The 20,720-nt window shown below is 29.7% G+C and overlaps 1 protein-coding gene across 1 annotated transcript in view; it reads left to right on the top strand.

Moving 5' to 3' along the window:
* Positions 1–20,720, top strand: part of LOC122508867 (adenylate kinase isoenzyme 5) — a 254,215-nt gene that overhangs the window by 47,633 nt on the left and 185,862 nt on the right. Inside the window, exon 6 of the mRNA XM_043622465.1 lies at positions 18,707–18,849. Within this exon, the coding sequence (XP_043478400.1) occupies positions 18,707–18,849 (143 nt within the window). The remainder of the gene's footprint in view (positions 1–18,706; positions 18,850–20,720) is intronic.

Here is a 20,720-nt window from a genome sequence, read left to right as displayed (position 1 = left end):
AAATTATGCATAAGTTTTTTCTTAGATAAAAACAATTTGAAAAAACTTGTAAAAAAATTTTGTTCAATAATTATTTATGAAAATGTTTTTTGTTTTTTGCTTTATTACCCCATTAAAGCAAGGTGCAGTCGGACATGAAACCCTTTTGTCAACAGTAGAGAATTCTATAACAGTAGTAAACTACCGCACTTTTTTTTATATGATGCTTCTATTCTTATTAGTTATTTACAACTTTGAAGACTTTTTTTTGGGTTCTAGCAGTGGTATAGGAAGGAGGGCCTTTAAACACAAAATATTTTTCTTTTACTTGTAACACTTTTAAATCAGGTAATTTAAAAGTAAAGTAATAATGATATAATTTATAAGTGACTTATTTAAATATTACCTGCTTTATATTTAATTTTTAATTTAATAGTTAATTTTTAATACAATTAATTATTCAATTTTTAATTAAATTAAATATTTCATTTTTAATTCGATTATTTCAATCTTATTCAACTTAATTATTTGAATCTGATTAACATAAATCTTTATTTTAATTTATTTGAAACAAACAATATTATGTAATTTCTTTTTACAATTATTTATTTTTTTCTTTGCATAAATTGAGGGTTCACAGGCAATAAGAGGATACTTGCTATCTACTTAACATTGAGCGTATGGTCTTATTGTACGTAAATTCTCAATTTTTCTCAGTTACAAACATACATACAGACTCATTTATACCTGAGCGCTGATAGAAAAAATGGGTTTCCTAAGATTTTAGACCTCGGCGCCTTTGCAAAATAGATTTACGATAGCCCGCACCTTGCTTTACCCCTTTCAGTCCCATAATTAGGGCAATTAAAAAATATCTACAATAGGTATAGTACCTAAGGTTTTCGGGGTCGCTGATTACGAATCTGGAATCAGATTTTCAAAATTTTGAAAATTCAAAATGGCGGAGTCAATATAGCGGACGATAAAGTAAAAAATTAATCAAATTTACTTAAAAGTTGTCACTCGGGGGTTTTTGGGGTCGCTGATTATGAATCTGGAGTCAGTTTTTTAAAATTCAAAATGGCGGATCCAATATGGCGGACAAAAATTAAACAAATTTACTTGAAAGTTGTCACTCGGGGGTTTTTGGGGTCGCTGATTACGAATCTGGAGTCAGTTTTTCAAAATTCAAAATGGCGAATCCAATATGACAAACAAAATTTAAAAATGAAACAAATTTGCTTGAAAATTGTCTCTTGGGGGTTATTGGGGTCGCTGATTACGAATCTGAAGTCAGTTTTTCAAAATTCAGAATGGCGGATTCAATATGGCGGACGATAGATTAAAAAATTGATCAAATTTACATGAAAGTAGTCTTTCGGTGGTTTTTGGGGTCGCTGATTTCAAATCTGGAGTCAGTTTGTCAAAATTCAAAATAGCGGATCCAATATGTCAGACAAAAGGGTCATTCCAGCGAAAATTGTCTAGAGCTGGTTGATCGATGATTTTAAAAAATGCTGTAATTAATATATAATATTTTCCAATACAATTAGATTATCCTTTGGTGGTTTATAGCTCCAAATATATTTTACATTCATTTAAATAATTTTTTTAAATTTCTAACTGGTTATGAAGTCTAACATAACCCATTTTTCGAAAACTCAGTGTAAATAACTAAAAACAGATTAAAAATACTGCTTTTTATTTTAAATATATATATTTTTGTTAAATACAGCTAAATAAATGAAAATTATTTAAAAATAACTCACCAGAACATTTAAATCAGTATTTTTTTGTACTTGCACAGTATAATATACATCATTTTCTTTTTCTTATATCTTCTGTGGGGAAAAAGGAATCTTCACGAAACCTTTTAAACTGGATTTGTTTTAAAATTATAAATTTATTTTAATTGAAATTTCCTTGGGCACTCTACTCATTAATTATTTAATAAATATGAAAAATTATATAAATTTAACCTGATTTTCATTGAATTTTAGTTTTAACGACCAGACTGAAGTTCATCACCTTATCGTTCGTTTAAAGAAAACAAACTTCAGTCTAGTCATGAAAACTAAAATTCAATGAAAATCAAGTTAAATTTATATAATTTTTCATATTTATTAAATAATTAATGAAATTTTTGAGATATTATAGACCTTTATATATACAGTCAGGTCCCCATACTGTTAGATTCCAAACTGTTATGTCCTCAGTAGTGTTATGTTTTTGCATAACCTCCAAATTCAGAAGTGTTAGGTGACGTCACGTTACGTCACCAATTTTCAGGGCCGTATTCTTAAGCCCAAAGAAAAGGGGGCATATACTTCTAGGCCAAACTTGAGGTGCGTATATATTTACGTTCCTGAAAGGTGCGCAGTAGGCATACTTTGAGAACATAACAGAGCTGAGTCTGGAGGAGTGGGAAATTTCTGGAAATGTAACAGTATGGGGACCCGACTGTAAATTGGAGGTTTTTTATGTTGTGGCCTTTGGTTAAGGCCTTGACCAAAGGCCACAACATAAAAAACCTACAATTTAAATAATTAATGAGTAGAGTGCCCAAGGAAATTTCAATTAAAATAAATTTATAATTTTAAAACAAATCCAGTTTAAAAGGTTTCGTGAAGATTCCTTTTTCTCCACAGAAGATATAAGAAAAAGAAAATGATGTTTATTATACTGTGTAAGTACAAAAAAATACTGATTTAAATGTTCTGGTGAGTTATTTTTAAATAATTTTCATTTATTTAGCTGTATTTGGGGCGTTTCATATGAAAACGACATATGATATCTCAGATTTTTCTTATATTATCAGAATTAAGAGTAATTAGGGTCCTAATGAAGTAGGGTCAATTGGGGTAAATGTAAACGGAATATGTATCTTTCACCAAAAACCTTAGTTTTTTTTGTTAAAAGGTAAAACGGACGAATTTCTTTTGCATGAACTTGTTGCTAGTGTTCCCTAGAAAAATTTTTTGAGGTACAAAAAAATATTGATGCACCTGAATCGCCTAAAACTGACTGTTTACATTTACCCCGAGATTTTTAAATTTTCCTAAAATTCGGGGTAAATGTAAACACCATTGTAGTTAAGCGAGGTTTAAGAAACAAGTTATTTCAAGTATACTACTGTTTTAAGAAATGGAAAAACTGAAAAAAAAATTCTTCGTAGATGTATAGTAAATCAACCAGTTGACTGATAATGTATCATATAAATAAACAATCAACCATTACAAAATTAGTAATGTAAAAACTTGAATAACTTGAAGAAATTTTAATAGATTTTCATTTAACTTAGTAAAAAGAAGTTTTCAAGGTTGCTGAATAAGAATCTAAAATCGAATTTTTAAATTTCAAAATGGTGGATCCAATATGGCGGATGAACCTAAAAATAATATTTTTAAAAATTGATCAAATTTGCTTGAATCTGGCTACTCGGGGGTTTTTGAGGTCGCTGTATACGAATTTGAAGTCAAATTGTTAATTTTGAAAATGGCGGATGAACCTAAGAATATTTTTTAAAATTGATCAAATTTCCAAAAAATTTTTTTTTTTTATCAAATTTTTTTTTTCAAAGAGGACCTAATTTCTTTTTCTATGTAATTTTACATTGCCAAATTAATGAAACTGTGAAAAAGAAGCAAATTTATTCAATTATTTTCTTTTCAAATGTAGTTGAAAAATGTAGTTTTTTTTTTTTTTTTTTTGCTTAGGGAATTTTGGGAAATCTGTTTACAGATACCTTGGATTCCGCACTCCAAGGTTATGTGGGGTTGGTAAAATAAAAAAAAGGGAATTTAAAAAATTTATTTTTATGCAAATGCGAGACAAAATACTGAAACAGTAAAATTTTGATTTTCAATCTTTTTTGCATTAAAAAATAACTTACACTATGGCATTGCCAATTGTCAAAATAAAATATTGGCAATACTCAGAACATCTTGTAGGTGAGCTGAAGTAAAAATATTGACGTCGTACTTATTTTTAAATTTGTAAATTTAGCTGAAACATCTACTGTTTACATTTACCCCTTGTTTACATTTACCCCAAATGACCCTACACTAAGTAACAATAAAAAATTATTTTTATTTTTCTAGATATTTGCATTAAAAAAATTTTTGTAACATTTTTTTATTTTGAAAATAACTTCTTCTTACTTTGAGTTACAAAAAATTGTTCTAAACATTTTTTGTGCTCAAAATACTAAACTTTCAGAAAAAAATTATTAATAATAAAAATTATAAATTTGAGGTTAATTTGTTTAAACAATCAAATTTGTTTTTAGTATTTAAACCCTTTCTCCCTGTTTCTCAGGTCTTAAAAAAATCATGAATAATGTTGATAATATAATAAAACTTTCCTAAAATTTTTAGCTTGGCGTTATTTTTTGTTTTTGAGAAAAAAATTCCTAAAGCTTACAATGCAAACGCTCCACCCAGCGGGGAGCTGTCCGGCAGGTGTGAAAAGGCGCCAATATTGGAGTTATTATTGAATAAGGGAAGAAATGTTAATTAGCACATTTTATATATTTTAAATATTTAATAATTTAACAAAAAAATGTATTTAAATGTTGGAAAAAAGAAGACCTTTGCTTTTTCCTTCTCTGTTAGGTACAACCATTTTATTACTTTCAAAAACGTGAAATAATTTCATGTAATTTTTAACTGTAATTTATTTACATTCCTAAATATTAAAGGAATAAAAAATAACAGGAAACGAAAGGATGCTTCGAACTGATTTTATTTAACAGTATAACTGGTATCAATACAATTGGTTTTCTTTAGGTTATTTTAAAAAATATAATTTTTACAAATCTCTGTAAAAATTAAAATAAAACATTTTTTAATTAGTAATGAAAAAATGGTTAAAATTAACAATTGCAAACTTTGAAAGGTTGATAATAGATTATAATGAGTATTAATCCAATAATATTCAGTATGATCTTCTTTTTCTACAATCCTAATTGTATAATTCATGTTTCTCCGTGTATAAACGATCCTATTGGATTCGATCAATTAAATTATGTTCAATTTTTTGCGTTCTTCTTTACTACAATGTTTAAATTTTATTATTATTATACCGTTTTTTGTTAAATTATTAAATATTTAAAATATATTAAATGTACAAATTAACATTTCTATCCTTATTCAATAATAACTCCAATATTGGCGCTTTTTTACACCTGACGAATAGCTCCTCACTGAGCGGAGCGCTTGCACTGTAATCTTTAGGAATTTTTTTTTCTCGAAAACAAAAAATAACGCCAAGCTAAAAATTTCAGGAAAGTTTTATTATATTATCAACATTATTCATGATTTTTTTCAGACCTGAGAAACAGGGAGAAAGGGTTTAAAAACTAAAAACAAATTTTATTGTTTAAACAAATTAACCTAAAATTCATAATTTTTATTTTTAGTAATTTTTTTCTGAAAGTTTAGTATTTTGAGCACAAAAAATGTTCAGAACAATTTTTTGTAACTCAAAGCAAGAAAAAGTTATTTTCAAAATAAAAAAATTTTACAAAAATGTTTTAATGCAAATATCTAGATAAATAAAAATAATTTTTTATTGTTACTTAGTATACTTCATTAGGACCCTAATCACTCTCAATTCTGATAATATAAGAAAAATCTGAGACATCATAATATCATATGTCGTTTTCATATGAAACGCCCCATTTAACAAAAATATATATATATTTAAAATAAAAAGCAGTATTTTTAATCTGTTTTTAGTTATTTACACTGAGTTTTCGAAAAATGGGTTATGTTAGACTTCATAACCAGTTAGAAATTTAAAAAAATTATTTAAATGAATGTAAAATATATTTGGTGCTATAAACCACTAAAGGATAAATAATCTAATTGTATTAACACTGAGAGAAATGGATAGTCAGATTTTGATGTTAAAAAGATGATGTTACACGATACTATCATTATGCTACTGCCAACCATCCCAGATGCTAAAAAAAATATAGATATGCTACCCCGTACTACCAAGATGTTACTCCTGATGATATTGATGGTAACGGTGACTATCTAGATAGCTGTCTGTATACGTAGCATTAAAGATGGTCACCCTAACCACAATTATGTTACCCACTACTATAAATTTCTCTCCGTGAAAGAATATTATACATTAATTACAGCATTTTTTAAAATCATCGAGCAACCAGCTCTAGACGATTTTCGCTGGAATGACCCAAAATTTAAAAATGAAACAAATTTGATTAAAAGTTAGCATTCGGAGGTTTTGGAAGTCGCTGATGCTGAATCTGAAGTCAGTTTATTAAAATTAAAAATGGAGGATTTAATATGTTGGACGAAGAAATAAAAAATCCATCAAATTTGTTTGAAAATTACCGCTTAGGTTTTTCTAGGTCACTTATTACGAATCTGAAGTCAGTTTCTCTAACTTTAAAATAATGGATACAATATGATTGTCAAAAATTAAAAATTGACAATATAGGACTGAATGCTGCTTCTTGGAAGTTTGCGGGGTGTGTAAATACAAATCTGGAATCATTCTTACAAAATTTTTAAAACGCGAATCTAATGTTACGACTATTACAATAATATTATTAAAAATAGGAGAGTAGTACTGTTTTTTTGTCGTTTGACATTTTCCCTTTTTTTCTCTTGATTTTCTTTTGTTTTTTTGTCATTCGTCTTTTATGTTTCGTCACTTGTCTTTTGTCGTTTGTTACGACAAATATAAAAATATTTAAAGAAAACAAAATTAAAAAAAGTATTTAAAAATTAAAAAAAAACATTTAAAACATTTTAAAAAAACAAAAAAAGTTAAAAGAAAAGAGATAAAACTCTGCCATTGCCGGTCCCAAGCCCCTATTAAAAAAGAGGAGGGTGTTTCCAAATTCGTAACTTTTTATGTCCGCCATATAGATTTATGGATCCAGTATTTTGATTTTTTAAAAACTGACTTTAGATTCGTAATCAGCGACCCCAAAAACCCCCGAGAAACAATTTTAAAGCAAATTTATTTAATTTTTTGTCCGCCATATTGGATCCGCCATTTTGAATTTTTTTAAACTGACTTTAGATTTGTAATCAGCGACCCCAAAAACCCCAAAGAGACCTTTTTTTAAGCAAAGTTTAATTTTTAATTTTTGTCTGCCATATTGGATCCACCATTTTGAATTTGCATATCTGATTTTAGATTAATATTCAGCAAACCCTAAAAATTTTGAAAACAATTATAATTTAAAGTATATATGTTACTGATTTAATTTTATTACAGTTAAGTTTAACCTGAAATAATGCGTTGCCGTGTATAAGTTTGTTAATAACAAAAAAACATAAATAATAGGGGAGAGTCGGTAGTGGCGAGACACGCTTTGTTTTTTTTGTGTAGGACTCATATTTTCATGAATATTTGGTCTGCTTTTGTGCAGACAGACTAGTGAGACTATCTTTTACAAATTTACATAATATAGATAGCATATGTCTTCAAAAAAAAGTTATTACCGAATTTCAAAAATGTCCCGCGACTACCGACATTCAAAAACGTCGGTAGTGGCGAGACATTACTTTAAATCGCAAATTTTTCAATTACAATGTCTTTTACGGCTCTCAACTTCAAAGCGTTTGGGTTCCTTTGTGTCCATTTTAAATTGATTACGTTTTTTACATCTAAAAAAAGAGTTAAGATTATTATTTTTATTATTACGGATTATTTGAAAATACATACGCAACTTTAAGATTAGGTTATTGTTATGCAAAATATTGCCGACAAAACTTAAAAAAAATAATACCGAAGTCATTTAGAAATGTACTATTTTATTAGATTTAAACAAGCAGTGTCCGGACACTGCCGACAATAAGTGTCTCGCCATTGCCGAAACAGTGATTTACGGTAATAACGATCTACAATTGTGTCTATCGGACTATTATGCATAATGTTCTAGGAATTTTGAAGAAATCTTACATACTAATAACTTAAAATATTTGCCGTTAACCAAATTTTAAAAAGTTTAATTTTATAAACACTTTTTCATACGAAGAATAAAACTTTAAAACTTGCTTAAAACTATTGACAGCATTATAGTGACAGATTTTACATCCAGAAAGTGTGTATCATATAAAAAAGCTTCAACAGAATAAAACTTTACTTTTACACCAAAAAAAGCAACACTGTCAACTCAGCTGTTTGAAATATCGCAGTGTCTCGCTATACCCGCTGTCTTGCCACTGCCGACAACGCCCTATAAATTAATTTGTTAAAAAACTACTAAACCCTATTTGTAGAAACATAAAAATAAGAAATATGCAATTATTTAAAGTTTTCCTTTAAGTTATGTTAAAAAAATCAGTGGCTTAGAAGGTGGTCGAAATATCGACCACTGGGGCTGAAAGGGTTAATGGTGTAATAAAGCAAAAAATGAAAAATATTTTTATAAATAAATGTTAAACAAAATTTTTTTACAAGTTTTTTCAAATTGTTTCTGTCTAAGGAAAAACTTCTACATAATTTGTATTTTATTTCAAAGCTGTGCTTCTGCTCGCAAGAGAGATAACTTTTTATGTTTGATTTAAATAATCTACAAATGTTAATTAAAATATTTAAAAAATTCTCCACTATATATTTAAGAAAGATACAAATATTACTGAAAAAATCAGTATGTCGATTGGATATTTTTTAAATGAGCTACATGCTTTCAAAGTAGCCTATTCTCAAAAACATGCAAAAAACCATGTATTTTTTCAATTAAAAATCCATAACTTAAACTAAAATTTGTTTTGAGTTATGGAATTTTGTATACAAACAACTAGATAAGTAAGCTACGTATTTGACTTTGTCTTAACTCTCTACGATTTTTTTTACCTGCGTTGTGAGCTTTCAAAGTCAGGGGCCAGTTCTTTTTGGTCCGATAGTAGTCTCCCCTATTGAGAGATTCGTCGCAAGAGCAGAGTATATCTGTGAATCTATTTAATGACGCGGATATCTCTCGTCTATCATTGATTATTTAAGGGTGCAGTCCCATGCTGAGCAGAAAACAGAATGCAAAGCAGAATTTCGTGAGTGCAAGAGAGTTAGTCAGATATCACTATTCTTTTCACTCTTACGAAATTCTGCTTTGCATTGTGTTTTCTGTTCAACATGGGACTGTACCCTAATGATAGAATTTTCTTGCAGATTGCTATTTCCTAATAGCTGTACTGAATTTTAAAAACAATTATAATTTATAAATAATTTATTATTTATATAAATTATTAAAAATAAATAATTAAACAAATAAATATATTAAACAAAAATTATAAACATTAATTTATTATTATTATTATATATGTAAAAAAATCATTCTTTCCGAGTCAAATAATTATTTGACTTGGAAAGAATGATTTTTTCTCACATATATAATTTTCGACCGAGTGATAAATTCTACTTCATATATTATTATTATTTAGTTAAAAAAATTTATTTAAAAAAAAACTTTTTTCTCTTGGTTGCCAATATTCGGCCAATATTGGACCAATATTAACAACCGATGCTTGGCGAACCCGTTACATCCCAAGCATCAGCCAATATTGGTCCAATATTGGGAGCCTTTATTGGACCGATGATCGGTCTCTTAGTTCCCAATCGCCCAATCTGTCAATATTGGTCGCTTTATCGCAAATTGGGCGACTTGAGACATAAAAATGCGACTATATTTTTGAAAAGTCGCAAATTGGGCGATTTGTAATAAATTTTTGCGATTTCATGAACAGCAGTTAAATAAAAAAAACTATAAATTTTCAAACTCTGAAATTTGAATTTTATACAAAACCTGTATAGTTTTACGCATTTGAAATCACTACTTCTATTGACTATTGACTACCTACTGACATTATGAACTGCAACATACTATTGTATGCGAGCTGTATGTCAATTATGTTCCTGGACAATTCTGTTGCATATCAACTTTGTTGCATGTAAATTACGTTAAATGTCCATTGTGTTAAGAGGGTAGGAGCAGTTTTAAAATCCTATATTAGGTTTTGAGTGTTAGCCTATGCTTCTCTGGATAGTTAACTTTTCCCTTCGAGGTAGTTAACTTCAATTGTAGTCTGTTTGTCCCTCCAGATAGTTAGTTGAACACTCTATTTATTATTTTTCTTCTCATTTTTTTCTGTTGATTTTATATACAAAGGACTAAAATCTTATCGTTCGATAAAGCCAAATTTTTATTATTGAATTTTCTATGCCATTTTAAAAAAATAATTACTCGTTTTCTTGGTTTTGTTTTGTTAAATAATTATATAACTTTAAATAAACTAATTTATTTGTAAAATCGAACGATCAGATTACAGTCCATTAATTTAGGGGAGAGTGGGGCAAAATGGGGTACCTTTTTGAAATTGGCTGTTTAAAGAGAACCAAACGAATAAACCGATTCGGCTAAACTTCAAAATTCTTCTTTGCGTACACTTAGCTTTGAGGAAATTTAACCGACAGATTAGCTCAGTCGGATAGATGCCTCGCTTGGCGGTCGTTTAAGGACCAAGGGTAAGTACCCTTTGTTCGCGCCCATTTGGCTTGGTACTTTTTTCGGCACGTGAAATAATCTGAGCGGGAGGTTTGACGTCGAGGTATAATGATGTGCACCGTCGATTATTGTCCGGTACACACCATTAGAACTCGACACAGGAGAGGTTTTCTACAGTTTCCCTCTCCACTGGCGGAAAACCCATTAGACGGGTGGTCCAGGCAAATGCGAGTACTCCTAATTTTCAAGTTGCTCTGTAGGCGCAAAACTTAGTATTAGGAAATGTATATGTAGGGGAGGATGGGGCAAGGATAGTTATAGTGGCTGTTATGCTTAGACGGCTAGCTCAAAAATCGCGTAATTCATGGTATATTCGCGTTTTAACACCAAAAGATGATTATGAAAATTACAAGTCAATCTGTCACCATTTGCGAAGTTAGGAGTTTATTTTTAAAAAAAGTATATTTTGCTAAAATGTCAACGTAATGTTTATCATATTGTTTTGTATATTGGAGTTTCAGAATATTTATTTACTTAAGTGTTTTCCGGAGTGGAATTTCCTGCTGAACACGAATATCGTATTTATTTTCAAATTAATTTACGTTGTTTCATAAAATTTAAAAAAAACTAAAATATGGGCTCACGGGGCAAGGATAGTTAGAGATAATACGGCACGGTAAAATCCTGTTAATGCCATTGCAAATTTTAAAAAAGTGTTTAATTGTTCTTTTTAGGTTGATATACATAATGGTGCGTAATTATATACGGAAAACGAAGCTTATTGACCAAGAAATTGGTGGTCGTCTGAAGAAAATTGGTTAAACCTCAGATTATAGTTCAGATGAATTTTAATACAATAATTGAAATTTAGAAAATGTTCAATACATATTTTTATTACTTGAGATATCAATATTGGGATAGTCTAAATCCAATAAAATAAAGAAATCGAAAATTTACTGATTTTCTATAACATTTTTAGCATTCGAATTCTTTTAACTATCCCTGCCCCGGTACTACGGCAATGATAGTTAAAAATTTTTGTTTACTTTTTCATTCGTATCTCGTAGGGATTTGAGTCTACAGTAAAATAATGTATATTAAAATTGTAGCCAATTAACTAGGCTTTCCAAAAATACTTTTCGTTTGCAGATACATATTCAAGTTTGGCCGCTAGATCCTTGCCCCATCCTCCTCTATAAGAAATATTTGTAAAGCTTTGAGGAAATTATGATAATAGCGGAAAATTTTTTTTTTTTTTAAAGAACTTATATCGTATTTTCTGAGAAAGTGTTAAAATCCCATTTTGCCCTACCCGTGGGGCAAAATGGGGTGGCATCAAATAACTATACAAAACATGGAATATATGTTTTCAAAATTCATTAAATTCTTGTTGTATGAGATTATAAATACAAACAAAAAGTAGGATTCTTTATTACTATGAAAAACAAGTAATATTTATTAGAATTTAACAAAAAGCAACGATATTGCAAAATATCAATATATCGATAGTGAAACATTGATAGTATAAATGTCTCGAAACAAAAATATCGATTCTTCTGCAGAAAACCTTTAAACATGCATAATATAATGTTTTTAAATAGTTGAATGAAACAGCGTAACACCTGGTATGCCCCACATTTTATTACCTCATTTTGCCCCACACTGCATATTAAAACAAAATGTAATGTTTCCAAGTCGTTGTAAACAATTTAACAATCTATCCTATTGGAAATTACTCTAGAATTAGTAATTAGATAAACATTCATATTTTTTTTGCTCAAAACTTAAAAGTTGTATAACTTTAAAAAAAAATTTTTTTTTGAGTGTCTTCATAATTATTAACAGTTTCTTATCAACATGAATGATATATGTCGAGGATAAAAAAATTAATAGTACCTATCAGGGAAAAACAGAGGTACCCCATTTGACCCGCCTACCCCATTTTGCCCCACTCAACCCTACAAGTAATTAAAAAAAGAGAACCATATCCGTTAAGTTGTTTTCGAGAAAATGGTACTTAGGAAAAATTATTTTTCAGGAGAACGGTAATTAATTTTTTCAAAATGTCACAGAAAATTCAAAAACAAAAATTTGTCTTTATCGAAATATCAGATTTTAGTCCTTTGTATATTAAATCATCAGAAAAAAGTTTGATGAAAAATAATCATTTGGAGCTGAGAAAATGGCACCTAAAAATAGGCATATTTTAATGGGATTTTACAACTGCTCCTTCCCCCTTAAATATTTGTCTGCATAAAAATAACTCGTGTGAGTAGACCCATCATCAAATGAAAATCTTAAATAGGCAACGGTCGAATATGCCTTTGAACTTGAGTCACAAAATATATGTAAGTGCGTGAGAATTGTGTTTTTATTTGGGGGTAAATAGCACCTCGGAACGGAGCACAAGCCAACATTTGGTAAGTCCTTTATCCACGATTTCCACTTTTTGTTTTCGTTATCACCTAAAGTCGCGTCCCACTCGATTCCACTGACCCATACTTCCTGCATTAAAATTTTTGAGCGAATGATAAACGGAGCCAAAAAACCTAAAGGGTCAAATACTGACATTATGATTCTCAAAAATTCGCGTTTTGTAGGAGGTCGCTCCTCGTGTAAAATATCAGGGGGAATTTTGGCTAGTCCTACGTCAAACAGAAAGACATCCTCTTTTGTTCTCCAAAAAAGGCCGAGTGCTTTTTGTGTTTTTAATTCAGTACTGTCGATATTGAGACTAACGTCATTGGAATCACGCTCATTCCCTGGAATTGATTTTAATACTTCGGGACTGTTACAGGACCAAGAGTGCATATTAAATCCACCTTGTTCGTTTATAAAGGAAACTTGCTTAATCATCGTTACAGCCTCATTTTCAGTATCTACGCTTTTTAAGAAATCGTCAACGTAAGAATCGTTTACTATAGCTGTGGCTGCTTCTGGCATACTATCTTTAAATTCGTTAGCATTTACATCTTTTACAAATATTGCACTACTAGGTGAGGATTTTGAACCAAAAATTAAAGTATTCATTGTGTACTCATCCGGAGAACGGTCTCTATCTTTTCCTCGCCATAAGAATCGTTGCGCGTCGCGATCCGGTGGATGCAATTTTAGCCTGAGAAACATATCCTTAAGGGAATCGTACACCGCTTTCGCGTTTTTCTTCAATATTTATTTTTTCATAGTAAAATGTATCGAAACACTGGGCTCTTTTCACACATATTAACACACATATTGAGGATTAAGAAAAAAATATGTTTTTATTTATTCTGCCCTTCATGGCGACAAAATGGCGGCTAAAGTGATTGTCCGGAAAAAACTGGTTGACACGATATCTCTGCTTCAAAATGTCGGAAACAAAAAATCCAAAGAATTTCTTAAAATATATGTCAGTGGCTATGGCATGAATCACAAAAAATGAATTTGAAAAAAAATTAGAAAATGGCGGCGATTTGAAATTTTTTTACCCCTTTTTCACCTCTAAAACGGTAAAAAAATGGGGTTAAAAATGAATGTAGAATGTTGGTTGTGGTTCATGCCATAGCCACTGACATATTTTAAGAAATTCTTCGGATTTTTGTTTCCGACATTTTGAAGCAGAGATATCGTGTCAACCAGTTATTTCCGGACAATCACTTCAGCCTCCATTTTGTCGCCATAAAGGGCAGAATAAATAAAAAAAATATTTTTTTCTTAATCCTCAATATGTGTGAAAAGAGCCCAGTGTTTCGATACATTTTACTATGAAAAAATAAATGTTGAAGAAACACGCGAAAGTGGTGTACGGTCCCCTAAATATCTCCTTTAAGGCCTATATTATGTTGTCCAAATCGCATGAAAATTCCGATCAATGATTTTAATAATTCCGGTCCTTTGAGAAGCTTATCGATTAGACTTACTCCCCCCGTTTTTGAAGCCGCATCAAAAACTAATCTAACCTTTTTATCCCTTCTTGGGCTTAAGACACCAATGTGCGGTATATAACATATCCTCTCCCCGAAATCTGTGTTTATTAATCGTTCTGCGTAACCGGCATCAATAAATCGATGCATTTCACTATAGTATAAATTAGCGTAGGCGGTGTCTCGATCTAGACTTTTTTCGAGAGCATTAAATCTATTAAGAGCGGTTTGCTTGCTATTGGAATTCGCGATACCCTCGTCACGACTCCAAAGTAACCCAGTTTGCCAACTTTTTCCGTTTTTAATTGTAGTTTCCTGCAGTATTTTATTCGCATTTTCTACGGTTATGTTGTTATCAAAAGGTAACGCAAGAAATATCATTTTCGCTAGATCAGCGAAAATGGATTATCGATGGAGCCAAATCAGTGAAACTTATAGCTATTATAGTGATTGTTATCTCTACTTTAGAAGAACTTTTTTTAGCGTGTATATAATATATATATATATATATATATATATATAATTTAATATTTCATAAATAATTTTACGTTGGCGGGGGTCGGTTCTGGGTTGGGTACCTTTTAGTACTAACTAGAAAGTCAATTTGACTCCCTTTCTACATTAAAAAGCCCAAGTACACGAGCAGAGACGGCCTCTATAGTGTTTTCCCTTCTGAGGCACATAAATAAAAACGGTCTTTTTTAATGGGTTTTTTGTGATTTTCAACATGAAGATGACCTAGTCGCCAAATTTCTTTATCATTTTCGTAATCACTTAAATATGTTTGACTGTATAGCAAAGATATTTTAAGTTTGATTTAAACAAAATTTTTTTGAACCAAATAATTCGTTTTCTCAGTAAATGTTTATTTTGGTTCATTTTGCATTGATTTCGTATAGTTATAACTGTTATAAGTAAAGTATTCAACTAATTATTCGTAAATATTAAATAAATAAGTAAGAAAATATTCATCAATTAAAGATAAATATTAAAGATTTAAAAATATTGTAATAAAATCTTTAATTTATTTACATAATATAAATAAATTGTTAAAATATTAAAAAATATTTGTTTCAAAATTATTAAATTCACTTTAGGGGAGTGTAAGGTATGGTGGCGGACACTTTGTTTTTTGCGTCTCTCTCTAAAAAAACAATATTTTTCAAAATTTCAAAAGCAAGCAGTTGCTGACATCTATTAAGCATATTTCTGTCAGAAGCGGCTGTTAAAATTTAAATGCAGTGAAATTTTACAGCTCTTAGCGCAAAACACTGATTTTTTTTATTTTTGAAAGTTGTAAGGTATGGTGGCGGATTTGGTGTATTCAACTAAAATATTATGTAGATGTTAAAATCATTTATTAAAACTACTAGAAATGATGAAAAATAACAAAAAGAGAAAAAACTGATGATTTTACATTATAGAAAAAAAGGTTTCACTTCAGTTATGGTTACAATTTGGACATGTGAAGTAGCTGCTGACTGTTTTAACGCAACTAGAATAGGAGAAGACCGCAAGTGTTACATATTCGAGAATTGTTGCGGTGGAGCACAAGAGGTATTGGGTCAGAATTCGTCAAATTTTCACAAAAAATAAAAAGTTTTTTTTTTAAATCGAAATGTTGAAAAAACATTTCTATTTGACCTTAAGAATGTGTCCACCAAAAAACAGAAAAAACAATTATTTTTTATAAAAGTTATTGCAAAATTAATTTTTTTGTAACTTTTTAAACAAAATTTGATTTCTCCTAAATAAATGAACCGATTTAAATGAACCAAACGGGAATATAAAGGGGATAAAATATACTTTCGTTCAGAATTAGAAAATTTTTAAAAAGTTTATTTTTTAATAATTATTTCATACATTTTTTATAAACAATTAATTTTTTTTAATGTTCTACGCCTTTTAAAAATTTGAAAAAAAATATTAATTTACACTTAAAACTATAAGAAACAAAATCCCGAAATCCGTTAAAAAAATTTTAGAGCGACAATTATTTTAAAAGTTATAATGGAAATTATATTGGCGCGGCGTAGTGCATCAACGCTGAAATTAGTTTTTGATCATTTTTATGGTTATATAATTAAATAAAAATGTTAATTTGACAGGGTTTTGTTCATTTCGTAGTTAAAAATAATGTTTTTATTCTAAAAATCATCAAAATCGCATCTCCGTTCAATATAATTTCCCTTATAACTTGTAAAATAATTGTCGCTCCAAAATTTTCTCAACGGATTTTGATTTCTTATAGTTTTAAGTGTATGTTAATATTTTTTTAACATTTTTAAAAGGCGTAAAACATTAAAAAAAATTAATTGTTTATAAAAAATTTATTAAATAATTATAAAAAAATAAACTTTTTAAAAATTTTCTAATCCTGAACGAAAGTATATTTTATCCTCTTTATATTCCCACTTGGTTCATTTAAATCGGTTCATTCATTTAGGAGAAATCAAATTATGTTTAAAAAGTTGCAAAAAAATTAATTTTGCAATAACTTTTATAAAAAATAATTTTTTGTTTCTTTTTTTTGGTGGACACAATCTTAAGGCCAAATAGAAATGTTTTTTCAACATTTCGATTTAAAAAAAATACTTTTTATTTTATGTGAAAATTTCACGAATTCTAACCCTATTAGTACACAAAAAATTCAAAGACTCGTGCAAAAAATGATCTGCCACTGTACGTTACAAAAATTATTTTTTGGCCGATTTTAAGAGATGGACTTAAATCTCACGTGGAATTGCCCATATATATGTTTTTTTCGAAAAAAGAATCAGCTACGATTTTCGGAAATGAAAATTTGGAATCTTGGGACGATTCCAGATAAAACTGCGTTAGCACAATTTTGACTCATTTCAGGTAAACCTAAAAGTGCTTGAAGACCACCGTGACAAGCTATTGATGAAAATATGTTGGTGTTACTTTCATACAGCGCGAATTGAGAAAAATGTAAAATACAAAAAACTGTTGTCCAAGGTCAAAACAATACGTTCCATACATTTACCTGACTCAATTTTCAAAAAATCTTCACTCTAGCACTATTAACACACATATCTAATAAAACTTTTTATTTTTTTTTCACTACTTCCCACAAAGCACAGATATTTTCTGCAAGTTTGCTGCAAGTTTTTCATATGCAAATTTCGCAAGTTTGCATTGCAAGTTTGCAGCAAACTTGCATAAATACAAAAATGTCACCCACTTGGCAAGTTTGCACTGCAAGTTTGCAGCAAACTTGCGCCAAATAGCAAAAACTTAAATGTATGCGCAGTAGTTTACTATGACATCTAGAGCTGCGCACTATATTTTAGTCACCTTCCCTACAGGGAAGGCATCGTTCATCAAAATATATGCAATTTGAAAAAAAAAATTTTTTTTAATTTTTTAGGTATTTTAGAAAGTTTGCTGCAAATTTTCCTCAAGTTTTCATTGCAAACTTGCCAAGAGGGTGACATTTTTATTTCTATGGAAGTTTGCTGCAAACTTTTTTTTTATTCAAAATCACTTAGAGTACAAAGCACGCGTTTGGTCATTAATACTACTGCATATAAAATGTCATTACGATAAAAGACATCGACCATAGTGATAAGGCGCTTCAGATGTGACGTTACATGCCAGATTTGACAAGTCCGCCATCATACCTTACACGCCACGATACCTTACATTCCCCTATATAAAAATTTGATGTTTTCTAGCGGTACTGTATATCAGCATTGTTATGTTCAGATTCCCAACGAGCGAATAGCGTAGTGGTTAACGTATTAGACTTCGGCGCGTAGATTAAGATAGGCCTGGGGTTCAAATCCCCCCGCGAGCGTTAGGAATTTTAATGTGTATAAAAATGTTTTAAGTCTGTAGAAAATGCTTCAAATGATTTATAAAAAAATATTAATTAACATGCACCTTGCATAGTTAATTAAACATTTTTTTATTTTAATTTTCAATAGAGAATATAATTTTTTTCGATATTTGTAAATTCTCATTAAAAACATCGTAGAAACATCTTAGGAACCTTGTCATCTTCGAACCCATTATGTGTCAAATTAAATATATTAAAATTTTTTGAGCCTCATAAATACCTTGTAAAAACATCGTAGAAACATTTTAAAGAAATATTTTAAAACCTATAGAAACCTCATAAAAAATTTAACAAATCCCTTCTACAATCCCTCATTGAAACTATTAGAAACCTAAGTCTAACAGGTTCCTATAGTTTTTTACGGTGTATTTTTAGCAGGGTACCTAATCGAAAACAGTATAAAAGTTAAAGAAACGATAAAGAAAAAAGCTAACGTCAGCTAATATCTAATCTTTTCGCAATGTTTATTTGCAGATTTGGAAGATTTCGGTTCACTAAGTAGTAAAACAGTCACGGAAGTTCTCATGCTTGAAATAAAAATGTCTCCAGAGGCCAAAACTTTTCTTGTTAGCGGATATCCGAGAAATATGCGCGACGTTGTCGAATACTCGGAAAAAGTAAGTTTTCTCATTTTTTTAAATTAAATTTTTGAAAACTTAATTTTTTTTATATTTAAATGATGCGTTCTTATAATAATAATTATAATATTACAGGCCTCGAATCGACTTCAAGGCGTAAAAAGAGATGCTATAGAAGAAGTTTACACCGAGAGGCATAATGTTTGCCTGCAGCTGTGTAGTGAAAGACTTTGCCTTGACCACGTGTTTGCGCAGGTGCGAGTATATTCTCGTCGAGAAATATCCGCTTATACTCGCACGAGTATAAATTTAATGCCTTTCGGTGTAAACTCCTTCTTAGTCGATTAAAAATAGGAAAAAACACGAAATAGTATATTAAGCAACAACCCATTTCTTTACGGTGATTTTTGTGACACAAGCGAAGGTCGAGGGCGCCGTAGGCGTATAAAAATGGCGACCATTTTCTCCCATGGGCAAAAATGGCCGTCATTTTCATACAAGTCGAACAAGTGAATGACTTTTACTCCCTGTCGTCAGCTGTCAGAAAGCGACATTTTTGTGCATGTGGGATATAAAAGTCATTATTTTATTTAATTCAGTGTTGTCACAAAAATTTTCTTTTGTATTCCCCTGACCTTTCACTGATTTATAACTTGAATTAGGGAGCGTTCACAAATTACGTAACGCTAATTTTTGGAAATTTTGACCCCCCCTCCCCCATCCCTTGCGAAATCGTTTTACCAAATGTCTCCCCACGTGGGTATACATTTGGGATACATTTGGGATACATTTGGGAGACATTTGGTAAATTGCTTTATAATTCTGTTAAAAGACAGAATTTGATGAAAAAAACGATTGGAAATTGAAAAGGAACATTTGGAGAATGAAATTATGCAAATATTTTTATAAAGAAAGCTTTGAATAATTAATAATTAACTGAAATGTGCAAAAATGTCATTGTGATTTTATAGCAAGGTTATTTTTCATAATTACTTATGAAAACGGTGTAAATAAAGGAAAAAATAGTGTATATTGTTAAAAGAACGTAAAAATATTAATTACATCTATTAATAAGACTAATTAAACAATAAAACTTGTAATTTAATTAAATGCAAATGGTAAAGTGATATTAAAGTACTATCTACTTTACCAACAACTTATTCTATTTCAGCATTAGAAAGACACTAGAAACAATCAAAAGTCCCTAACGGCAGATATCCCCGCGCGGCGTTTGGTTTGACGCAATATTCTACAGGGTGTTCTTTTTTTAATGATGGCAGAGAAATGCTTCTTTTATATTAAAGTAACTTACGGTTATTATTTCTAATTGTAAAATAATTACCGTTTAAATTTTTTAATTATAGTCACCATCAATATTTTCTAAAAATTAAATATTCTCACCCTTTTTCCAGGGCACGTTCCGAATAGAAAAATTGCATTTAGGAAAAAGGAGGAATTTTTGGCCAAAAGTCTCTATCCTTTTTCTCTTTAAAAGTTAAAATAAACATTATATTTTTTAAAAATGATAAATATTCTTAGAATTTTTCTCAATGGAGCAACGAATAAAAACATTGCGCTTTTTGTAAATAGGAGGAGGAAATATTTAATTTTTAAAAAATAAAACATAATCCCAACCCCCCCAAAAAAAATTGATGCTTTTAGACGAATAAAAATAAGAAACAAACTCCTCCTATTTTCAAAATCAATTTTTCTATTTGTTGGTTAATTTAATCAAACTGGAGAAAATACTTAATATATGAAAAATAAAACATTATAACCTCAACCCCCAAAGAAAAAATGGTTGCTTCACACCAATGAAAATAATAAACAAACTCCTCCTATTTTCAAAATCAATGTATCTATTTGTTGGTTAAGTTAAACAAAATGGAGAAAATACTTAATATTATATG

The sequence above is a fragment of the Leptopilina heterotoma genome, unplaced genomic scaffold (genome assembly GCF_015476425.1).
Source record: "Leptopilina heterotoma isolate Lh14 unplaced genomic scaffold, ASM1547642v1 Lhet_58, whole genome shotgun sequence".
Lineage (NCBI taxonomy): Eukaryota > Metazoa > Arthropoda > Insecta > Hymenoptera > Figitidae > Leptopilina > Leptopilina heterotoma.
This window is presented reverse-complemented; position numbering and strand designations above follow the sequence as displayed.